Genomic DNA, 19,229 nt, shown 5'->3' with positions numbered 1-19,229 from the left:
TCTGGCTAGACCAGAGGATGTACACTGGTACAGATAGGAACTGGTAACACAGGGAATCCAGGAGGATGATCCCTTCAGGACCAGTGGTGTGAGTGGCGATACCAGGAGGGTAGAGGGAGGGTGGGGTGGAAAGGGGGAACTGATTACAATGATCTACATATAACCTCTTCCCTGGGGGACGGACAACAAAAAAGTGGGTGAAGGGAGACGTCAGACAGTCTAAGATATGACAGTGTAAGATAATAATAATTTATAAATTATCAAGGGTTCAGGAAGAGGGGCCAATGGGGAGGGAGGGGGAAAAGATGAGGAGCTGATGCCAAGGGCTTAAGTGGAGAGCAAATGTTTTGAGAATGATGAGGACAACAAATGTACAAATGTGCTTGATACAATTGATGTATGTATGGATTGTGATAAGAGTTGTATGGGCCCCCAATAAAATGATTTCTTAAAATTTGTCTTTCCTCTCAATATCATGCTACTGAGAGGCCTTTGGATTAATAAGCATGGTGATAGTGAACACTTCCAGATGTCCTAACCCATCCTTAGGTAACGCCACAGTGGCAAGCTTTGCACAGCGACTCTCCTTCACCACTTCTAAGATGGGCAATGTCCAAATTTTAAAAGCTATGACATCAAGGATGCCTTTTTTATTTAAAAAAAGGGATGAGGCATAATATTATAATTGACAGAGGCATAATATTATAATTGACAGGGTTTTCTCTTAGCGAATGCTGTCCTGTAGATTCAATAAAGAATGGTGCCAATGATGGTCCTGGGGCCTTCCTTGCACACCTCGTTTCTCTATACGTCTGGAAGTACAAAGTGCTGAGCTCTGACAAGACATTACCCAATTGTTTCCCCCAAAGAATGTTTAGCAACTTACACTCCCACCCACATGGAAGCTATACCCTTCGGTATATATCTGACTTCCAGTTGGACGAATGGCATCGAGTGGTGATTTTCTGGTAGATTTTCACTGGGGACTGGCGAACTTGCCATCTTTCCAAAACCCTCGACAGCCTCTAACTCATACCCTTGAGCATCTTCATCGGGACTTCCACTCAAAGACTCTACTTTCTTTTACCAACATGAAATCCAATCGCCATAAATAATATTGGAAGTATTTTAAATATGTATCTGTCTGTATGCATCAGATGGGCACGTTATACTGTCTTAAATGATTTATCAATGAAATTTATTTTACAAATTGAAAAAAAGATCCGTTCACCAAACGATCAGTTTGCCCAGAGCACAATCGTCTAGCAGGGTTGTCGGTAATACCCTTTCCCTGGCGCTCCGGAGTGGGAACCTCCCCTGCAGCATCTCCGGCTGGACAGTCGTCTCTGCTGCTCACCCAGACAGCATTCCTGCAGCCCAGTGTTCCCTTGCCTTCATCACCCCTCTAGGCTGCCCAGGAGAAGTCCAGATGTGCTCCAGTACAACCTTGGCCTGGCAGGCTCCCGTGGCCCTGCCCGGCTCTCCTCCCTCTCTGTGCGCACCTGTGTGAGGCAGCATCCGCCTCCCAGAGTGCAATGGGGAGGGGAGCGTGAGTATTCTGGCTAGTCTCATGCGTTTCCCAATTTGTCATGTACAGCGACACTGGGGTCCAGAGGGGCTCAAAAGGTAAGATTAACTTCAGCTTCTCTGTGTTTGAAAGATGGCTTCCTCCCGTGGAGCAGGAGAGAGGCCCAGGGCTCATGTGAGGGAAGCAAGGCCCAGAGGGATTGCAGGAGGAAATGCTAACACAGAACCCCAAACTTCCTGGGCCAATGTGTTCACGTTTCATCCTTTTTGTCACTCCTTGGTCAGCGTGTGCTTTGATGGAGCAGGAGGGCCTTCAAAGCAGTGAGACAAAGACAAAAAGAAGCAGTGACTGTAGTGCATAGACTTGTTGTTGTTGGGTGCCCTCAAGTTGGCTCCAACTCACAGTCACCCTAAGCAGAACAGGGCCATCCTCACGACCATGGTTATGTTTGAGCCCGTTGTTGCTGCCGTTGTGCCAACCGAGCTCCTTGGCAGTCTTGCTCTCCTTTTGCTGATCTTCTTCATGACCCAGGGTGAGGTCCTTTCCGAGGGACTGCCCTTTCCTGATCGCGTGCCCAAAGTACTTGAGATGAAGCTTCTCCATCTTTGTTTCTAAGGAGCATGCTGTCTGTCCTTCTTGCAAGACAGATGTGTTTGTTCTTCTGGCAGACCGTAATACTTTCCCTGTTCTCCAGCAGCACCATCAGTGAAAGGCTTCAGCTTGTTTTTCAGTCTTTGCAACTGGATTTTCCAGCTTTGCATCTATATTAACTGGCTGACAAAACCACAGGTTACATCAGGCACACGTTCTTCCTTAAGGTGACAGCTTAGCTTTTGAAGAGTTTAAAGAGGTCTTCTTGGACCGTGATTGAAGCACGGGATGATACATGATATGTATTAAATCCCAACCAGTAAAAAAGAATAATTAAAAAATAAAATAAGGAGGTCTGGTGTAGCAGATTTGCCAACAGCATATGCTGTCTGGTTTCTTGACTACTGCTTCTATGAATGGATCCGAGTTATTGACAACTTCCATCTTTCAGTCGTTTATCATGACATTGTGTATTAATTCGGTTGTGAGGATTTTGGTTTTCTTTACATGGACTTGTAATCTGTGATGACTTGTAATCATAATACTGATAGTTGCAGCCTCTGATCGTCGTCATCAGTAGGGGTTTCAAGTCCTCCTCATAGACAGTAACTAAAGTTGTGTTATCTGCATATTGCAGGTTGTTCATAAACCTTCCTCCAGGCCTCGGGCCACATTCTTCTTTATGTAGTCCAGTTTCTCAGATTATTGCTCAGCATACAGATTGCATAGGTAGGGCAAAATGATACAACCCCAACCCACACCTTTCCTAATTCTAATCCACATAATATTTTGTTTGTTTCGAACCACTGTCTCTGTCCATGTACAGGTTCTGCATGAGCACAACGAAGTGTTCTGGAATTCTTCGCAGTGTTATCCATGTGTGTTGTGATCCACACAGTTGGCTGCTTTTGCTTAGTCAATAAAATACAAGTAAACACCTTTCTGGTGTTCTCTGCTTTCAGCCGAGATCCATCTGACAACAGCAATGACAACCCTTTGGCCATGTCCTCTTCTGAATCAAGTTGGGGTTTCTGGCAGCTCCCTGTGGCTGCCCTGCTGCAGATGTTGTTCAATGAGATATAGCTCAATTTCACTTGCATGTGATATGTGATATTAATGATATTGTTCGATAATTCTTGTATTCTATTGGGGAATGGACACAAATATGGATCTCGTCTAGTTAGTTGGTTGGCTAGGTAGGTGGCTGTCTCCCATATTTCTTGGCATAGACAAATGAGTACATCCAGGGCTTTGCCAGATTGCTGAAACATTTCAATAACTATTTCAACAATTCCTGGGGCCTTGTTTTTCACTAATGCATTTAGAGCATTATGGAATCCTTCCTTCAGTATCAATACTTCTTGATCACGTGCCATCTCTTGAAATGCTTGAATATCAATCAGTTCTTTTTTGATACAAAGGCTCTTTGTATTCCTTCCTGGGACTTCTGCTGCTTCTTGCATCATTCAATACTTCGCCCATAGAATCTCTCAATCCTGTGTCTCAAGGCTTGAATTTTTCTTTAGTTCTTTCAGCTTGAGATAAACTGAGTGTTTTCTTCCTCAGTCCCATCACCAAAGGGCCCAGTGTCCAGAAAGGACTAGGCCCGATCTGTCATTCCTCTGAACTTGGAAAGAAAAGACCTTTGTAAGGCACCTTCTGCAGGCCATGGCTCACTCAAAAGATTAGCCTTGATTAAGAACATCTCCAGAGTCACAGTGGTCTGTGGGGTGACCCAGGAGGCACACCTATCCCCAGGGCCCTCAAATCACAAGTCCACGGTCCTTCTAGGGAGAGGTGGCTATCTTCTCTTTCTTAAACACTCACAGCTCACACGACCAACAAAAGAAAGATCATGATTCGAGAGCCTTTGCCTTTGTTCATGCTGTCCCTCCTGACAACAATGTCCTTTGTTTGGTTCGTTGATACTTCATTGCCAGGTCTTAACTTTGCTTCAAAGGAGCTCTGGTGACACAGTGGTGAAGGCATTCCACTGCAACTAAAATGTCCAGGTCCAAATCCACCAGTTGTTCTGTGGGAGAAAGCGGTGGCAGTCTGCTCCTGTAAAGATTTCCAGCCTTGGAAAGTCGGAGGGTGGGGTAGGGGGTGCATTCTGCTCGGATCCATCAGGCTGCTAAAAGGAAGATTGGACTCAGGGGCAGTGGGTTTCAGGTTACCTTTTCTTTAAGAAGCCCTGGCTCAATGGCCAAGTGCACTTGGCTGCTAACCAAGAGGTCAGTGGTTGAACACATCAGCCACTCTACAGGAGAAAAGAGGACACTCTGCTCTGGGAACAACAAGTCTACAAGAGGAAACCCCATGGAACAAGTTCTACCTGGTCCCCATGTTGCTCTGAGTCTGCACTGACTCAACAACACACAACAACAACCACCCTTCTTTCACAGGCCAGTTCAAGTTCCTTCTTCTGTAGACCATCTGCTTGGATGTTCTTACCTCTGGGTCACGCTGTTCTGTGAGCAGCTGGGTTTTGTATTGATTTCCTCATAGGAGTGATCTAAAACCATTAGCATGCCCTTCCTGTGTCACCCAAGTAGGTTGTGAGTCTTCGGGGCAGGAATTGTGTGTTCGTGTCCCTTGGGCTGTGGTCCCGTGGCTCACATGTCTTATAGTGGGTCTACAAAGAGCAAGGCTAAGGGCATGACTGCTAGACAGCAGGCTGGTGACCTGGTGATTTGCTCCCGCGAGGTCACAGTCTTGAAAATCCTAGGGAGCAGTTCTACTCTGGGCCAGGAGATCGCCCCGAGGTGGAACTGAGTTGATGGGCCTTCACCCTGTACTAAACACTTCATCCCATTGAGTCTTCACAGCCCCTCTGGGTGTTGGGCACGATTACGCGTCCCATGTAACAAATGGAGAAACTCCTCTTTAGAGAGGCTCGCTTTCCCAAGTGCTTGCAGCTAATGGTGTAATCGAGCCGGGGTTTGAATCAGGTCATTCATCTGGCCCTGCACCTCTTGTTATCAGGAAGAACTCCTGATCAGGAAGTGGGTTGAATGTGAGGAGGTAGACCAAGGAGAACTTCCTGAGCGACAGGAAGCTACAGAGAAGGGTTTGTGTCATGGGGACCGCAGAATCGAGCTTTTGTTTTTAGGAGAGCACGCTTGTTCTTCGCCAGAGGCACGTGCACGGAGGCACAAGTGGAAGTGGGGAGAGCAGTCGGGCTAACGTGGGAGTAACATAAGATGATGGTTTGGACAGGAGCGGCACCTGTGAAATGGAGGCAAAGCTGGCGAGAGAACTCTTGCCTTAGGGGCAGAGGGTTGAATTCATCACAGGTATCACCATAGGTCCCTGTCGGCCCTCCCTCTTGTTTTTCGATTGACGGCTGTCTTCCTGTGTCCTCAGCCCCTCCTTGCAGAAAAGCAACCAGCAAGCAGCTGCTGGCCGAGGCTGGCTGGTCCTGGTCACCCTGATGGGAGTCAGTTAACTAGCCTTGGGGACACAAACCCCGGCAAAAAAAAAAAAAGTACAGAGGCGGAAACCCGACCCTACTTCCCATTAGCTTCCTCTTTCTTTTTATTTCCTTCTGCTAGAAAGAGCAAGTTGAGGCCCTGCCTTTGATGAGTTGACAGATGGTGAGAGCTGGAGACCCAACTGTTTGGGCACTACCTCCAACCAAGGGGCAGGCGGGGGTGGCGTGGTGGCTGGGTCCTTCCAGGAAGAAGGCCTAAGCCCAAACTCTTAAGGAACGCCCTGGAGCTTTGGTCTCCATGTTCAGGGGGGAGTGAAGAGGCAGGCAGGATCCTCAGGGAGAAGGTGCCCGGGCCTCCTTCCAGTCACCACCCCTTTTAGCTGTCATCCCTCTCAGGATAACGACAAGACTCACTCTTAACTGCTCTCGCTGCCCCTTCCCCCGCCCACTCCTCCTCTCCTAGGCTGTGCCGCCCTGACCTTCTCCTGAATTGCTGCTCCTGCGTCAGTCGACCTTGCCTTTGTAAAGTTACGTTGGGTCACTTCTCTGCTCAGGTGCCATGGATGGTTCCCCATTGCTTAGAGAAGAAGTCGGGAAGTATAGTCTGTCCTTTGGAAGCTAATGTGTGCTTTCTAGATTTATTCCCGGACAAAGCCTCCCTTCTCCCTGCCCAGTCCCTCCCTTTCTGCCCCTCTTTCTATCCACCGTCTCTTCTTCCACCCACTCACCACGTGGACACCAGACCCTGCCCTTGCTCAGGCTGTTCCTGCTTCCTAGGTTGCCTTTCCTGCCCATCATTCGCTGTGAAATCCTGCCCATCCTCCAGTGCCACCTCCTCCAGGAAGCCTTCTGAGCTCCACCTTCCCCTCTCCTACAGGAACCCAGTGCTGTGCTCTCTGGACGCTTGTTAGCTGTGTGGCAGAGCCCTAGAAACCATGTACAAACAGGAAGGTTTTTGTTTGCTTTTTTTTTTTTTTACCTTGATCCTTCCAGGACACCCCCATTACAACTAGAAGACTGAGCTCTGAGTCCCTGAGGGGATGGATGTATTTTTCTCCCCGACTTGACTGCCAGCAGCTTCAAGTTCGGGGTCTCCTCTCTCAGGAGAATGTATACAGTCGGCACGCACTAATTTGTGTGTGAACTAAAGTGAACTGTGTGGGGTCCACTCAGGGGTGGGGATGCTGCATTTAGCAATGACGTTGATGGAAGAGGCCAGGGAGGTGCTGGCTGGGAGGCTGTCAGCCAGCCCACTCTCAGGAAGAGAGGCAGGCCAAGAAGATGCAGGGCTGTCCTCTCCCGGCGTGTGACAAGCTTCCCCAGCTTGTGCTGATTGGGTTCCAGCCCGGCCAGCCCTGCGCGCAGAGCTCACCTCAATTTCATAAAATCATTTCTATCCATGGGCCAGAAAAGCCGGTTGTGGAGCCCTGGGCAATTGCTCAGGCAGGAAACTCCCAGTGTAGCCCGCCAGGCAGCTGGGTGGGTGTGGGGCCACCCCGTCAGGCCCCTGCTAGAGCCAGCCACAGGCCAGCGATAGGGATCAGCTGGGAGGGGCAGCGCATCCTCCAAGCTGCCCAGGGACCAGGCCGGGGCTGGGCACGCCCTGTTGGCTGATTCCCTGGTTCCCAGGAAAGAGGGCCGGGTGGGGTGGGGGAGGGGGATTGTTCTTGATCCTCTCCTCACCAAGGATTCAAACAGTTATTTTCTTTCCTTCCCCTTTAACTCTGGGGGCCTTTGCCCTGCTCCTGGCATCCCATTTGGCCCCTGGGGCACTGAGCCTGGGGTGGAGTTAGGAGAGAGGGCACCAGGCCCTCGGAGGGGCAATTAGGAGTCCTGGCCTCTGTGAGCTAAAGAGCTAGGGTGTTCCCAAATCACCTGGGGAGATTCCTTGGGCCACAAGGGTCCTGCATCCTCTCCTTTCCACCCGATGGCCTTCTGAGGACCAGGGCCTGGTCCTGATACACTAAGGGTTTTAGATCATCATGACCAAGGCCAGAGCCCTTGGGGGTCCCTGCCTTTTTCTGAGATCAAGACCCGAATGCTTGAGGTCCCCTTGATCCTGAGAGCTGAGGCATGGGCACCCCATCTTAACCCCTCTCCGTGGACAATCCCAGTCACTGCCAGGAGGCAGCCAGGAGGGCGGAGTTCTGAGTCAGAGTATAAATTCCTAATCTTGCCACCCGGCTGCAGAGGCGCCAAGATGCTCCAGAGGCAGATGCCCGCCTGGGTCTCCCATGACCCGCCAGACCCATGTGGAGCCAAAAATGGCGGACCCTTGGCCACCTGTGTCTCGGAGGTGAGAAAGCAGTGTGGGGTGGCTGGGTCCAGAAGCTGAGGGCCAGAGAGGGCTGGCCAGGAGGTGAGGGGCTGGGGCTGGGAGCCACAGCAGGAGGCACGCCTCGGGAGATACAGAGGCACCAAGCACCATAGTTCAGGCCATCCCGGCCTAGCACCTGAGAAGGGAAGTGGGGCCAGTGACTGGCCCACCCGATAGGCCCTGCAGGCCTGACCAGGTGCTGCCCAGTAGCTCAGGGCCAGCCTGGGGCCAAGCCAGCACCAGGGCAGATATGGCATCGGCAGTCCACGTGGGGTCCAGCTTACTGGCACGTGGAGACGTACCCTTTGGCTATCTTAAGTCTCCGGCTGGGTGGGGGAATCGTGGTATGACCAGCCTGTTATCAGCAGCTGAGCAGCTGCCCCCTGGGTTTGTGGTCATGCCCCCCTGGGTCTATTTGATTCCTTAAAGCCCCATGGGAAGAGACCTGGCTTTGAAGGCCAGGTGGCCAGTCTAGACCATCCCTGCCTCACTTTCCCCATTTGGCAGGAGGAGGGTGGCCTCAGTCCCCCTATGTGCCATGGGGGCTCATAGGGGAGGATAATTAGCTAGCTCCTCAAGGGCAGCAGCATCTTTCCACCCCCTTCTCCAGTGTCCCTTCTCCAGCCCATGCTAAATCACTAAGTGAGATGGGGGATGCCCTGACAGCAGAGTGTGCAGGACACGCCCCTGTCTTCTCTGAGGAACCTCATGTGCCCAGTGCCCCTGGTACCCAGCCTTCTGGGGCAATGGCGTCTCCCTACAGAGCTCAGGGGGATGGGAATACTGCTGGTAGAAGCTGCTCTTGCCTCTCTAGTCTCAGGAATCTGGGATAGGAGAGAGATTTCACAGAGAGGGCATGCAGCTCCCCTGGCAGGGGGCGTCAAGGACTGATAGCCAGCACCCAGGGTGGGGGGTCCAGAGCCCCTCCATAAGCTAGCTATACGCATCCCTCGGCTCCTAGAGGGTCCACGTGACTCCAGGCTGAGACTTCCCGCCTGGCCATGCACTTGGCCTCACACAGGTGTTGCAAAGATCTCGTGGCTACACCCAGATCTCTAGAGATGAGGAGGCCCCACCAGCCAGGCTTGCTGAGAAACCCTGCACAGGGAGGAGAATTCCCACCACCCTCCCGGAGCAGTCTTGGTCTCTCCACGAGGCCCAGCCCCTGTGGGATGGTTTGCTCTGGTCTGAGAATGGGCATCACACCCAGTACTCCTGAAACCAGGTTGTCAGACCCGCTCCCTGCCTCCACTTCTTGTTTTGTTTTTGTCTTTCCAATTCAACCAATATGATTTAGCAGCTTTATGTTCTTAACACGCATTATGTGCCAACCGAGGCCTATCAAGTTTGGAGCCTCAAATGTGCCGTTGGGGAGCACACTCTTTAAGTCGGAAAGATAGGGGCGCATAGGAAGAATTTTCATAGACGACATAAATTTATCAGAACCATCCTACGATTCGGGAAAGTAAAGTAGAAGGACAAAGTAATACTTTATAGGTCCTACATCCCTTATCCCTCACCTCCACTTGGGGACGGCTCGTCAGTAAACAGATGTTCATTGACTTACTGTGTGTTGACACTTGGCCCTGGTGATAGAGAGAGCCCTGACTGGGGAGCCAAGGTGGGGTGGGGGTGGGGGGTGTTCTGTCTGCCTCTGCCCTGAACAAGGCCGGCCCACAGGCAGCTTTGTTTGCTCGTGTGGACTCGGCCTCCACGTGCAGTGGAAAGCACAGTGGCTTCAGGAGGTTCTCAGGAGGTTCTCCTGGAAAGACGGGCCAGGAAGAGTCCTGGAGACTGAGGAGGCACACCCTGGCTGGGCAGCAGGTCCCCCCAAACCTGTCCCCCAGCTTGCTCTCCGCAGGACAGCTGTCCTACTCATGGAAGCAATGAATTCGACTTCTGTGCCGCTCGGCACACATCTCCGGCCCTGAGCCCCGACCTGATGTGCTCCCCAGAACCTTCCTAATGTGCCCACAGACTAGTCGCTGAAGGATTCTTTTATTTTTAAATCATTTCATTGGGGGCTTGTTTAGCTCTTATCACAATCCATACATACATACATACATTGTGTCAAGCACACTTGTACATATGTTGCCATCATTTTCCAAACATTTTCTTTCTACTTGAACCCTTGGTATCAGCTCCTCATTTTCTCCCCTCCCCCCTCCCCCTCCCTCATGAATCCTTGATAATTTATAAAAAATGAATTTCCCCCATGTCTTATACCGACCACTGTCTCCCTTCACCCACTTTTCTGTTGTCTGTCCCCCTAAGAAGGGGTTATATGTACATTATTGTGATTGGTTCCTCTTTCTCCCCCCACCTTCTCCTTCCCCTCCTGGTATCTCTATTCTCATTATTGGTCCTGAGGGATTTAACTGTCCTGGATTCCCTGTGTTGCGAGCTCTTACCTGTAGCAGTGTGCATGCTCTGGTCTAGCCATATTTGTAAGGTAGAATTGAGGTCGTGATAATGGGGAGGGGAGGAAGCATTGAAGAACTAGAGGAAGGTTGTATGTGTCCTTGGTGCTGTACTGCACCCTGACTGGCTCATCTCTTCCTTGTGACCCTTCTGTAAGAGGATGTCCAGTTGTCTACAGTTGGGCTTTGGTCTCCACTTCATGCTCTCCCTCATGCATAATGATATGATTTTTTTTTTGGTCTGGTTCTTTGATGCCTGATATCGGATCCCATCAACACCTCATGATCATACAGGCTGGTGTGCTTCTTCCATGTGGACTTTGTTGCTTCTCCGCTAGATGGCTGCTTGTTTACCTTCAAGCCTTTAAGACCCCAGACGCTATATCTTTTGATAGCTGGGCACCATCAGCTTTCTTCACCACATTTGCTTTTGCACCCATTTTGTCTTCAGCAATCTTGTTGGGGAAGGAGAGTATCACAGAATGTCTGATTATTAGAACAAAGTGTTCTTGCATTAAGGGAGTACTTGAGTCGAGGCCCAATGTCTATCTGCTACCTTAATATTTAACATATAAAAATACGTATGTAGATCTATTTCCCTATCGTTATATATAAACATATTTACATATGTACATGCCTGCATTTAGACCTCTATACATGTCCTTTGCCTCCTACTTCTTTCCTCTATTTTCTTTTACTTTCCTCTTGTCCCGCTATCATGTTCAGCCTTCATTCGGGTTTCAGTAATTCCTCTCAGCTACACTGCCCTTGATCAAGCCCCACCAGGCATCCTATACCCTTCTCGCCTTTGATTTTAGGTCACTTATTGTTCCCTTGTCCCTGGATTGGTAGACACCTCCTAGCTGAAGGATTCTTGCCTGGCCCCAGCCCCAGGTCACAGTCCAGCTGGCCATACCTACTGTTCAATTGTTTGATTTTTACTCTGGTACCCAGCCCGAGCCAGGGCATCTTCTCTTAGGGATGGCTATGTCCAGCTTCCTCACGTTCCAGCCTGCTGTACAACACAAGCTATCCCAAGCAGTTGAGTTCTAGAACCGCCCTGGTTTCTGGTTCCCACCGGTGAGGTCCAAGACCCTGTGCTTTGCTCTCCGATCTCTTTGTACTCTGTTGATGGTACCTCTGGGACCATCACCCCTACCGCCATGCCAGTGGAGCTAATGGTATCAGGAACAAACCCTGTACATTCATTTGAGTCCAAGAAGAGGCCATTTTGCCTGGACCTGGTTCCTGACATGTACCTGAGCCCCATTCTTAAGTCCTGGGTTCTTGCCATCTTTCCACCTGCCTCCCAGTCTCCCCCTCCCCGCCCCAGGGCCCTGCAGGCTCCACCTTCCTTGTGGTAAAATATAGGAGCACTCTGTGGAGTATTTGGGGATTGGAGCTGTCCCAGTACTGGCTGAGCTGTAGGGCATGTTCCAAGGCTTAAGGTCAACCACAAAGGAGGCCCCTGTGGTTACTAGAAAGCAGAGCTCCAAGGGCCCTGCCAGTCTGGCGTAATATGAAGCTTTAGGGGTCTGTTAGAAAAATAATAATCATAAAGTGATCATGGAGCGTGTCAGTAAAAATGCAGCCCCAAGTAAGTAGCACTGCTGGAGTGTGGGAGCTGCTTCTGTGTTCCGGGGGAAGTTCGGGGTGCAAAGAGGAGGCATCTGTCAGGAACACATGTTCTAAGAAAAGAAACCCACACAAGGGTGAGGGCCTACTACGCCCGTCTTCACGGTGGACAGGGATTATGCTTCAGTCAGGTGAGGTCACTGGCATGGACCCAGCCACGGGTTTGCGAATAAGACAGAATGGGTTCGAGTGTGGCGTCTTTTGATTCTAGCTGAAGTGACTGTTCCTCAGATGTCCCACCAGATCCTCCACAGCAACACAGGACTCATAGTAACGGCTTCGTGGTTGGTCAGGATTGAGCACGACACTCTATAGAGCCCGTGGTCGTTGCGCCACCTCACACGTGGCAAGCGTCCAAGGGATGGCTATGTTAGGCTCTTCTTGTTGAGTGGGAAGAAGTGGCCAACATCCCTGGAAGCCATCAAAGCTAGGTGGTAGGGAGAGAGCGCTGGAAGTTCTCGAGTGGTCCTAGGAAGAGTTGTGTCTGAAGACCTTCCGTAGCAGAACTAAGTGAACTGGGCTGGGGCCAAGAGCAGAACCGTCCTTCTCTAAGAGGTCCATGGGCCCTGGTTCAGAACCCCGATTGTTAGCTGCCATCCGGTTGGCCCCTGACTCCTGGTGACCTTGTGCAGAGCACAACAGGAACCCCTGCCTCCCCACCCACCCGTGGCCCAGTCCTGTGTCACCCTCATGATCCTCGGCTGGTCGAATCATTGTGAGCCATAGGATTTTCACTGACTGATTTTTGGGAGTCGATCAGCAGGCCTTTCTGTCTAGTCCATCTTAGTGTAGAAGCTCCGCTGGAACCTGTTTATCATAATAGCAACCTGGCAGACCAGAGGGGTGAAGACACACAGGTCCTTTGTGTGGAAAGAACCCAGGTTTTCTGCGTGGAGAGTTAGAATTCTACCACGGAAACACTAAACACCCTCCTCCCATATTCAAATCCAGTACCACGGAGTCAGAGCCAACTCATAGTGATACTATTAACCCAAAAACTCCAGGAAGCACCCCACTGGAGCTGATGCCCTGCTCAGGCAGCGGCTCCCAGGCGTTCCCCACTTAGACTCAAATTGTTCTCTGAGAATGTGGAAGGAGTCAGGGTCAAGGAGAAGACCAAGACACCTGTTGGGCCCAGGATGAGGGAAGGGGTCAGAAATGAAAAGTCCATCATGCCCACAAGGGGGTCTGGCCAGAGACCACCGCTAGAGGTCTAGAACCAAGTCAAGAGGCAGAATATGGACGCTATTTTGCGCCCACATTACAAATAGCAAAACAAAATGCAGCAAGAGTCAAGCAAATATTTGATTTTTCTCAGAGTTAATCTTACACAAGAATTCTAAGACTGGTGCAAGGTCTGACTTCAGTCGAGGCTTCTGCCTTGATTTCAAAGGAGAAGGAGAGACCCTAAGATTCACTTACATGTCTATCTCAGAGCAGGACCCCTTTAACCTTCCTGGCTCTATTCTGTTGCTGCTGCTTAGAAGTAGACCCCCAGAAAATCTGCAGAACCCGCATCACAATGACCAGTGTTTTCTCTGATTGGTAGGATTATGAGTTACTCCCCACGACCCCCCTTCCCTGCACACTTCCATGTTTTTTTTTCCCCAGAGCCTCAATATTATAGTAGATAATGAAGAAATCTATCCTCTTACAGGGTATAATGTCGTGTGATATCATGTGTAGCAACATGCTAGCAACATGGGAGGTGGTGTGAAAAGAGTTCTAGTTTAAAAGCCCATTATAAATATAGACGTTTGGTTGATGGGAGGAGTCTGAAGGTCCTGCCGTGGCCGGGGGAGAAGTGGGCTAAAACAATGGTTCAGCTTAACCTGAGTCCAACCCTCATGGAATAGGCTTTGGGCCCGGCCATTCAGACAGGAAACGGTTGCAGCGGTAGGGCAGACTACAGTGGTGTGTGAGAAAGGCCCCTCATCCCGTCTGCCTCAGGTTCCTGGGGACCAAGAGAATCCTCCAGAACTTTATAATCACCATGGATTGGCTCTGGGGAGGCCTCTTGAGCAGAGAAGCCTATGGCAGGACAGTGGGAGCCTATGGGCAGCTTGGGCTGCTGGCCTCTGTCAAGGTCACCTGGAATCATTGCCTGCACCCTCTCCGTCTCTCCTCCCTCACACACTCACCCTGGCTCCCAGAATCTAGCATCAGGCCTGGCACATTGCCGGCAGCCCAAAACACTCTCTGGCAGGCAATGAGGGAGCTATTGAATGTCCTGCGCTGGACGAAGCCATTCAGCAGTGGGTGAAGGGGGCCTCATATAAGGACTCCAGTGACTAGCTCTCCTGGTTTGACCAATGTCTGTTGTCTCTCTGAGCCACACTTTGCTTGCCTGCCAAGCAGGTCATCGGCTTGGGTGGGTGAGGGAAATTTCCCTGCGTGAGGGAGTGGGTGGTGGGTGGAAGGGAGTGACAGTAAGAATCATTCAGTAAAGACAGAAGGGGAACGGAAGATGCTCCGGAGTGCAGAGTGCTTCCTGTGCATGCAGGCCTGGAACTCGCCTGCTCCCTGATCAGGCACTTTCTCTGGGTCAGCACGCTGCCCGTGCTGGCAAGACAAAGAGGAATAGTCGGTCAGGGCCTCAGGCCCCCAGGATCCTCCAAGACCTTCCAGGCTCGAGACAGACAGATGCCCGAGAAGCACAGACCAGCATGAGGGTCGCTCTCCTGCAGGTGGCTGTGTTGGTGAAGGTGGTGGGGAGGTCTTTCCAAGGGCATTGGTTCTGGGGTGATACCCGAAGAGTAAGTCTGCTGTCCTCTCAACCCACAGGAGGGCTTGTCTCCATGCCACCTGCTGACAGTGAGGATCATCCGGATGAAAAATGTCCGCCAGGCAGATGTGTGTGAGTAGCTTCTTTCCCTACCCTCCTTCTGCTTGTGGGACCTGCCTGAAGAGGGACCATAGCTGGAGCAATGGTCAGAGGGATGTGTGCATGTGTGTGTGTGTGTGTGTGTGTGTGTATGTGTGTTCAACACTGAGGTTGTAATTTGGTCTTCATTGATTTGGGGTTTACATACCTCTTTCCAGTCTTACACCCTTGTGGGGTACCAGCCCCCACAATTGAACGGGTCCAAGGGGTGGTTGTGTAATTGAGGGGTAAAATTAATGAGACATCAGACAACATAAAGCATGTGAATGCTCACTCCAAGACGGCCATGATCTCAGCAGCCAGGTCCATGCAGAGAGAGTGAATATATTTCCAATCAAGGCTTATGTACAGTTAGGGACGTGCAAGCCCCCCTAATTACATTGTAACAGGAAGGGGTTGCACAATAGGCATACGTGCAACAAGAGGAGGGTGAACTAGGGGTATACATGCAATAGGAAGGGGAGGCATTAGGGGCATGCATGTGACAAGATGGGCAGACACTGGGTTCAAGATGCCAGCCTAACCTCGGCTCTCCTTGAGTTGGCTTGACCTTATCTTTGGGCTCTCCTTCAGGGGAACAATCCACTATCCTTATCAGAATGGAGAGGGCCCTACTTAGGACGGGACAGACTAGAGGGTCTGATTGTTCTAGATGGCTGATAACCCTCAGGGAGATAACCTTTAAGCATTGATCTCCAAATGTATAGTCCTTGACCATGTGTTAGCAAGCAGCATCTTAGGTTGGGCATATAATGTGGGGGACAATCTGGGGAATAACCTTTCTGTTTCCCACATACCCTACATGCATTCTGGCTATAACCATGGTCCTATCACCCATTCTCTGTCAGAGAGCACTGCTCATCTGGCTTCCTAGCCACCCACACCCCCCAGTATCTATGACCAGGGGCACCAGTTTCTCCTGCACTGTGAGTCCCTTGCTCCTATGTGGGTTTAGAGCAGTGGTTCTCAACCTTCCTTATGCCGTGACCCTTTAATACAGCTCCTCATGTTGTGGTAACCCCCAACTATAAAATTATTTTTTGTTGCTACTTCATAACTGTAATTTTGCTGCTGTTATGAATTGGGCAATCCCTGTGAAAGGGTCGCTTGACCCCCAGAGGGGTCGTGACCCACAGGTTGAGAACTGCTGGTTTAGAGGCTATTAAAGTGAAGGAGAAGGAGATACCCATAGGTCTCACGGAGCCAGCAGCCAGACTATCGCAGAGTCCCTCTCAGGAAAGTGGTCCCAAGTTGGCCTCTGGGTTCTCTACCAGAAGCTCATAGCACCTGGCTCCCCAGTGCAGCCTAATGGACTTACCACGGCTGTTCATGGTGTTCCACGGCTGTTCCACGGCTGTTCCACGGACTTCCCCTGCTGCATTCTTAAGGGACCAGGAATCAACAAAAGTCCCTGGGTGGGGGACAGTGTGTTCCTCACCTGTGTTGATGCCAATTTTATGCAAACTATCCCAGAATATAGAAAAATATAACACACAGCCAAACTCATAACCCTGATCCCCAAACCAGGCAAAGACATCACCATCATAGAAAACTATAGACCAAGATCCCTTATGGACATAGATGCAAACATTGTCAACAAAATCCTAGCCATAAAATAAAAAAATTCATAAAAAAAATAACACAACAGGATTGAATGAGAATTTTGCCAGGTATGCAAGGATGTCCCAATATTAGAAAAAACAATGTAATCCACCATGTAAACAAACAAACAGCTGATGATTTTATCAATGGATGCAGAAGAGGCACCTGACAAAATCCAACACCCACTTTTAACAAAAACTCAGTAAAGTAGGAATACAAAGGAAATTACTCAAAATCATAAAAGCCAAAGGTGCCAAGCTAATGGCTAGCGTTTCACTCCAGTTTCAATGGAGAGAAATGGAAAGGACTGTCCCTTTGTGGGGAAAGCAGACAGGGATGCCCTTTTCCATCACTGTCATTTACTGTGGCCCTGGACGTCTTACCCAGAGCTACTGGACATCACAGGGAAACCAAAAGCATCCAGATTGGCAAGGAAGTAAAACTCCCTCTGTTTGCAAATGACATGGTTCTATATATTAAAACACCCAAGACTCAATACGAAAATTGCTGGAACTAATTGTTGACAACATGGCAGGCTACATGGTCAACATAGAAAAATCAGTAGGAGTCCTGTATATTAAAGAAGAGAACTCGGAAAAGAAAATGTAAAAACAACATCATTTATAATAACCACCCAAAAGATGATATACTCAGGAATCAACCTGACCAGCAAAACAAAAGATTTGTACCAATAAAATTATGAAACTCTCTACAGAAACCAAAAGAGACCGACATACATGGAAGAATGATTCATGTTCAAGGATAGGAAGATTTTATGGTGTAAAAATGTCACTATTATCTAAAGCAATCTATACATGTATTGCAATTCTGATCCAAATCCCAGGATTATTCTTCAATGAAATGGAAAAAACTAATTGCTAAATTATATAGAAAGGAAAGAAACCCAGGATCAGCAAAACACTACTAAAAAAAAAAAAAAAAAGGAGACCTTTGTCTCCCTGATTCCAAAAAATATTACCTAGTCACAGTAGTCAAAACAGCATAATAGTCAAAACACATAGATATGTGAATGAACTTTGAGTTTACACTTAATTGTAGCCCTGCTCTAAGAACAATTGGTTCAATTAGATTATGGGTATCAGAAAGAATAGTGTTTGGGGTTTTAGAAGCCAAAAAACCAAACTCACTGCTATCGAGTAGATTCTGACTCCTTCGGATCCTGTAAAGCAGGGTAGAACTTCCCCTGTGGGTTTCCAAGACTGTCGCTCCTTAAGGGAGTAGGAAACCACATCTTTCCCCAGGGAGCAGCTGTTGGTTTTAAACTGCAGACCTTGCAGTTATCAGCCCAATCTATAACCACTGAGCTATTAAGGTTTTAAAGGCTTTATCTTTACAACAAGCAGCCATCTAAGTGAGGTGTCAGCTAAGTCCACATGGAAGAGACAAGCCAGCCTGTGTGAGCCAAACACTGTAAATAATAAAATCCAAGACCTGAGGAGGGAACTGTATTAGAACCTTAAATTCTGAGCACCTGGTTTGTAGAAGGCTATGGATGACAATGGAAGCCCAAGATTCATTTTCAGGGTCCCCATGTGGATTAACCCTCCAGAGAACCCTCTCTGACCAATGGCCAGGGGTGTGAATAGCCCTGCTATCAGACAGAGTGCATTGGGAAGTGGATTAATGCAGGTATAATTAGGTTAGAACTTAATACCTATATACTCGTGTATAAGCTGAGTTTTTCAGCACATTTTTAATGCAGTCTTTGTGGTAAAATTAGGTGCGTCGGCTTATATTCAGGTTGGCTTATACTCAAGTATATACGGTAACTTATCATTTGTTCTCCCTTTTGATCCATTTAAAAATTGTTCTAATGTTTCTTATTTTTTGCTTGAGGTCTTTTTCTGTTTTATTGTTGTTGGGGTTTTAATTTACTGTTGTTGTTCTGTTTTTCTTTATATGAAACCCAGGAGAGGTAAATCTTAAAGCCTGTAACTGGATTAATCATTTCTTAGGTTTATGGTGGGAGAGGTTGTGGGGAAATGAGGAGTTACCGCTTATACTCGAGTATAAGCCAACCCACATGTCAGCCAAGGCACCTGATTTTACCACAAAAACTGCATTAAAAATGTGCTGAAACACCTGGCTTATCCACGAGTATATACAGTAATAACAATGAGTACAAGAATGATGTTGGTGGTCTAACATTGATTGTGGTGATGGTACACGGCTCCTTTCAATGTGTCTAAACCGTTGAATTGTATATGTGGAGTATATGTCAATATAGCTGTCAATTAAAAAAGAAAGCTTAGTATTGGTACAACAATAGATATGTAGAGCAATGGATCAGAATAGAGAACCCAGAAATAAAACTAAGCATATACAGACACATGTTTTTTTAGAATGAGCTAAAACAAATTTGCACATATGGTACTGGCAAAATTGGATCTCCATTTGCCAATGAATGAAACAGGACCCATACCTCATACCATATGCAAACATGAACTCTAGATGGTCTAAAGACCCAAATGTAAACCCTAAAACTAGAAAGGTCATCAATGAAAAATCGGGGCAAACTTATGGGGTCTAATACAAGGCATAAATAAACATACCACAAAACATAATTCAAAATGCCCATACTACAGAAAACACAATGCAGGAGTGGGACCTCCTAAAAAATACATTTATGCACATGAAAAGACTTCATCAAAAGAGTACAAAGAGAACACACAGATCGGGAAACATCTGTAACAATGATATGTTGAATAAAGAGCTAGTCTCTAAAATTTATAGAGAAACTACAACAACTCAGTAAGTAAACATGAGTGATCCAATACAAATGGACAGAAGACATAAAT

The 19,229-nt window shown here is 48.6% G+C and overlaps 1 protein-coding gene across 2 annotated transcripts in view; it reads left to right on the top strand.

Moving 5' to 3' along the window:
* The window catches only part of PLA2G4E (phospholipase A2 group IVE), an 83,110-nt gene that overhangs the window by 24,155 nt on the left and 39,726 nt on the right, over positions 1–19,229 (top strand). For both annotated transcript variants that reach the window (XM_045286542.1, XM_045286543.1), the window contains exon 2: positions 14,709–14,781. In XM_045286542.1, coding sequence (XP_045142477.1) covers positions 14,709–14,781 — 73 coding nt within the window. The remainder of the gene's footprint in view (positions 1–14,708; positions 14,782–19,229) is intronic.

The sequence above is a fragment of the Echinops telfairi genome, unplaced genomic scaffold, assembly GCF_000313985.2.
Source record: "Echinops telfairi isolate 266 unplaced genomic scaffold, ASM31398v2 ScPeMD7_8;HRSCAF=38, whole genome shotgun sequence".
NCBI classification, from domain to species: Eukaryota; Metazoa; Chordata; class Mammalia; order Afrosoricida; family Tenrecidae; genus Echinops; species Echinops telfairi.
This window is presented reverse-complemented; position numbering and strand designations above follow the sequence as displayed.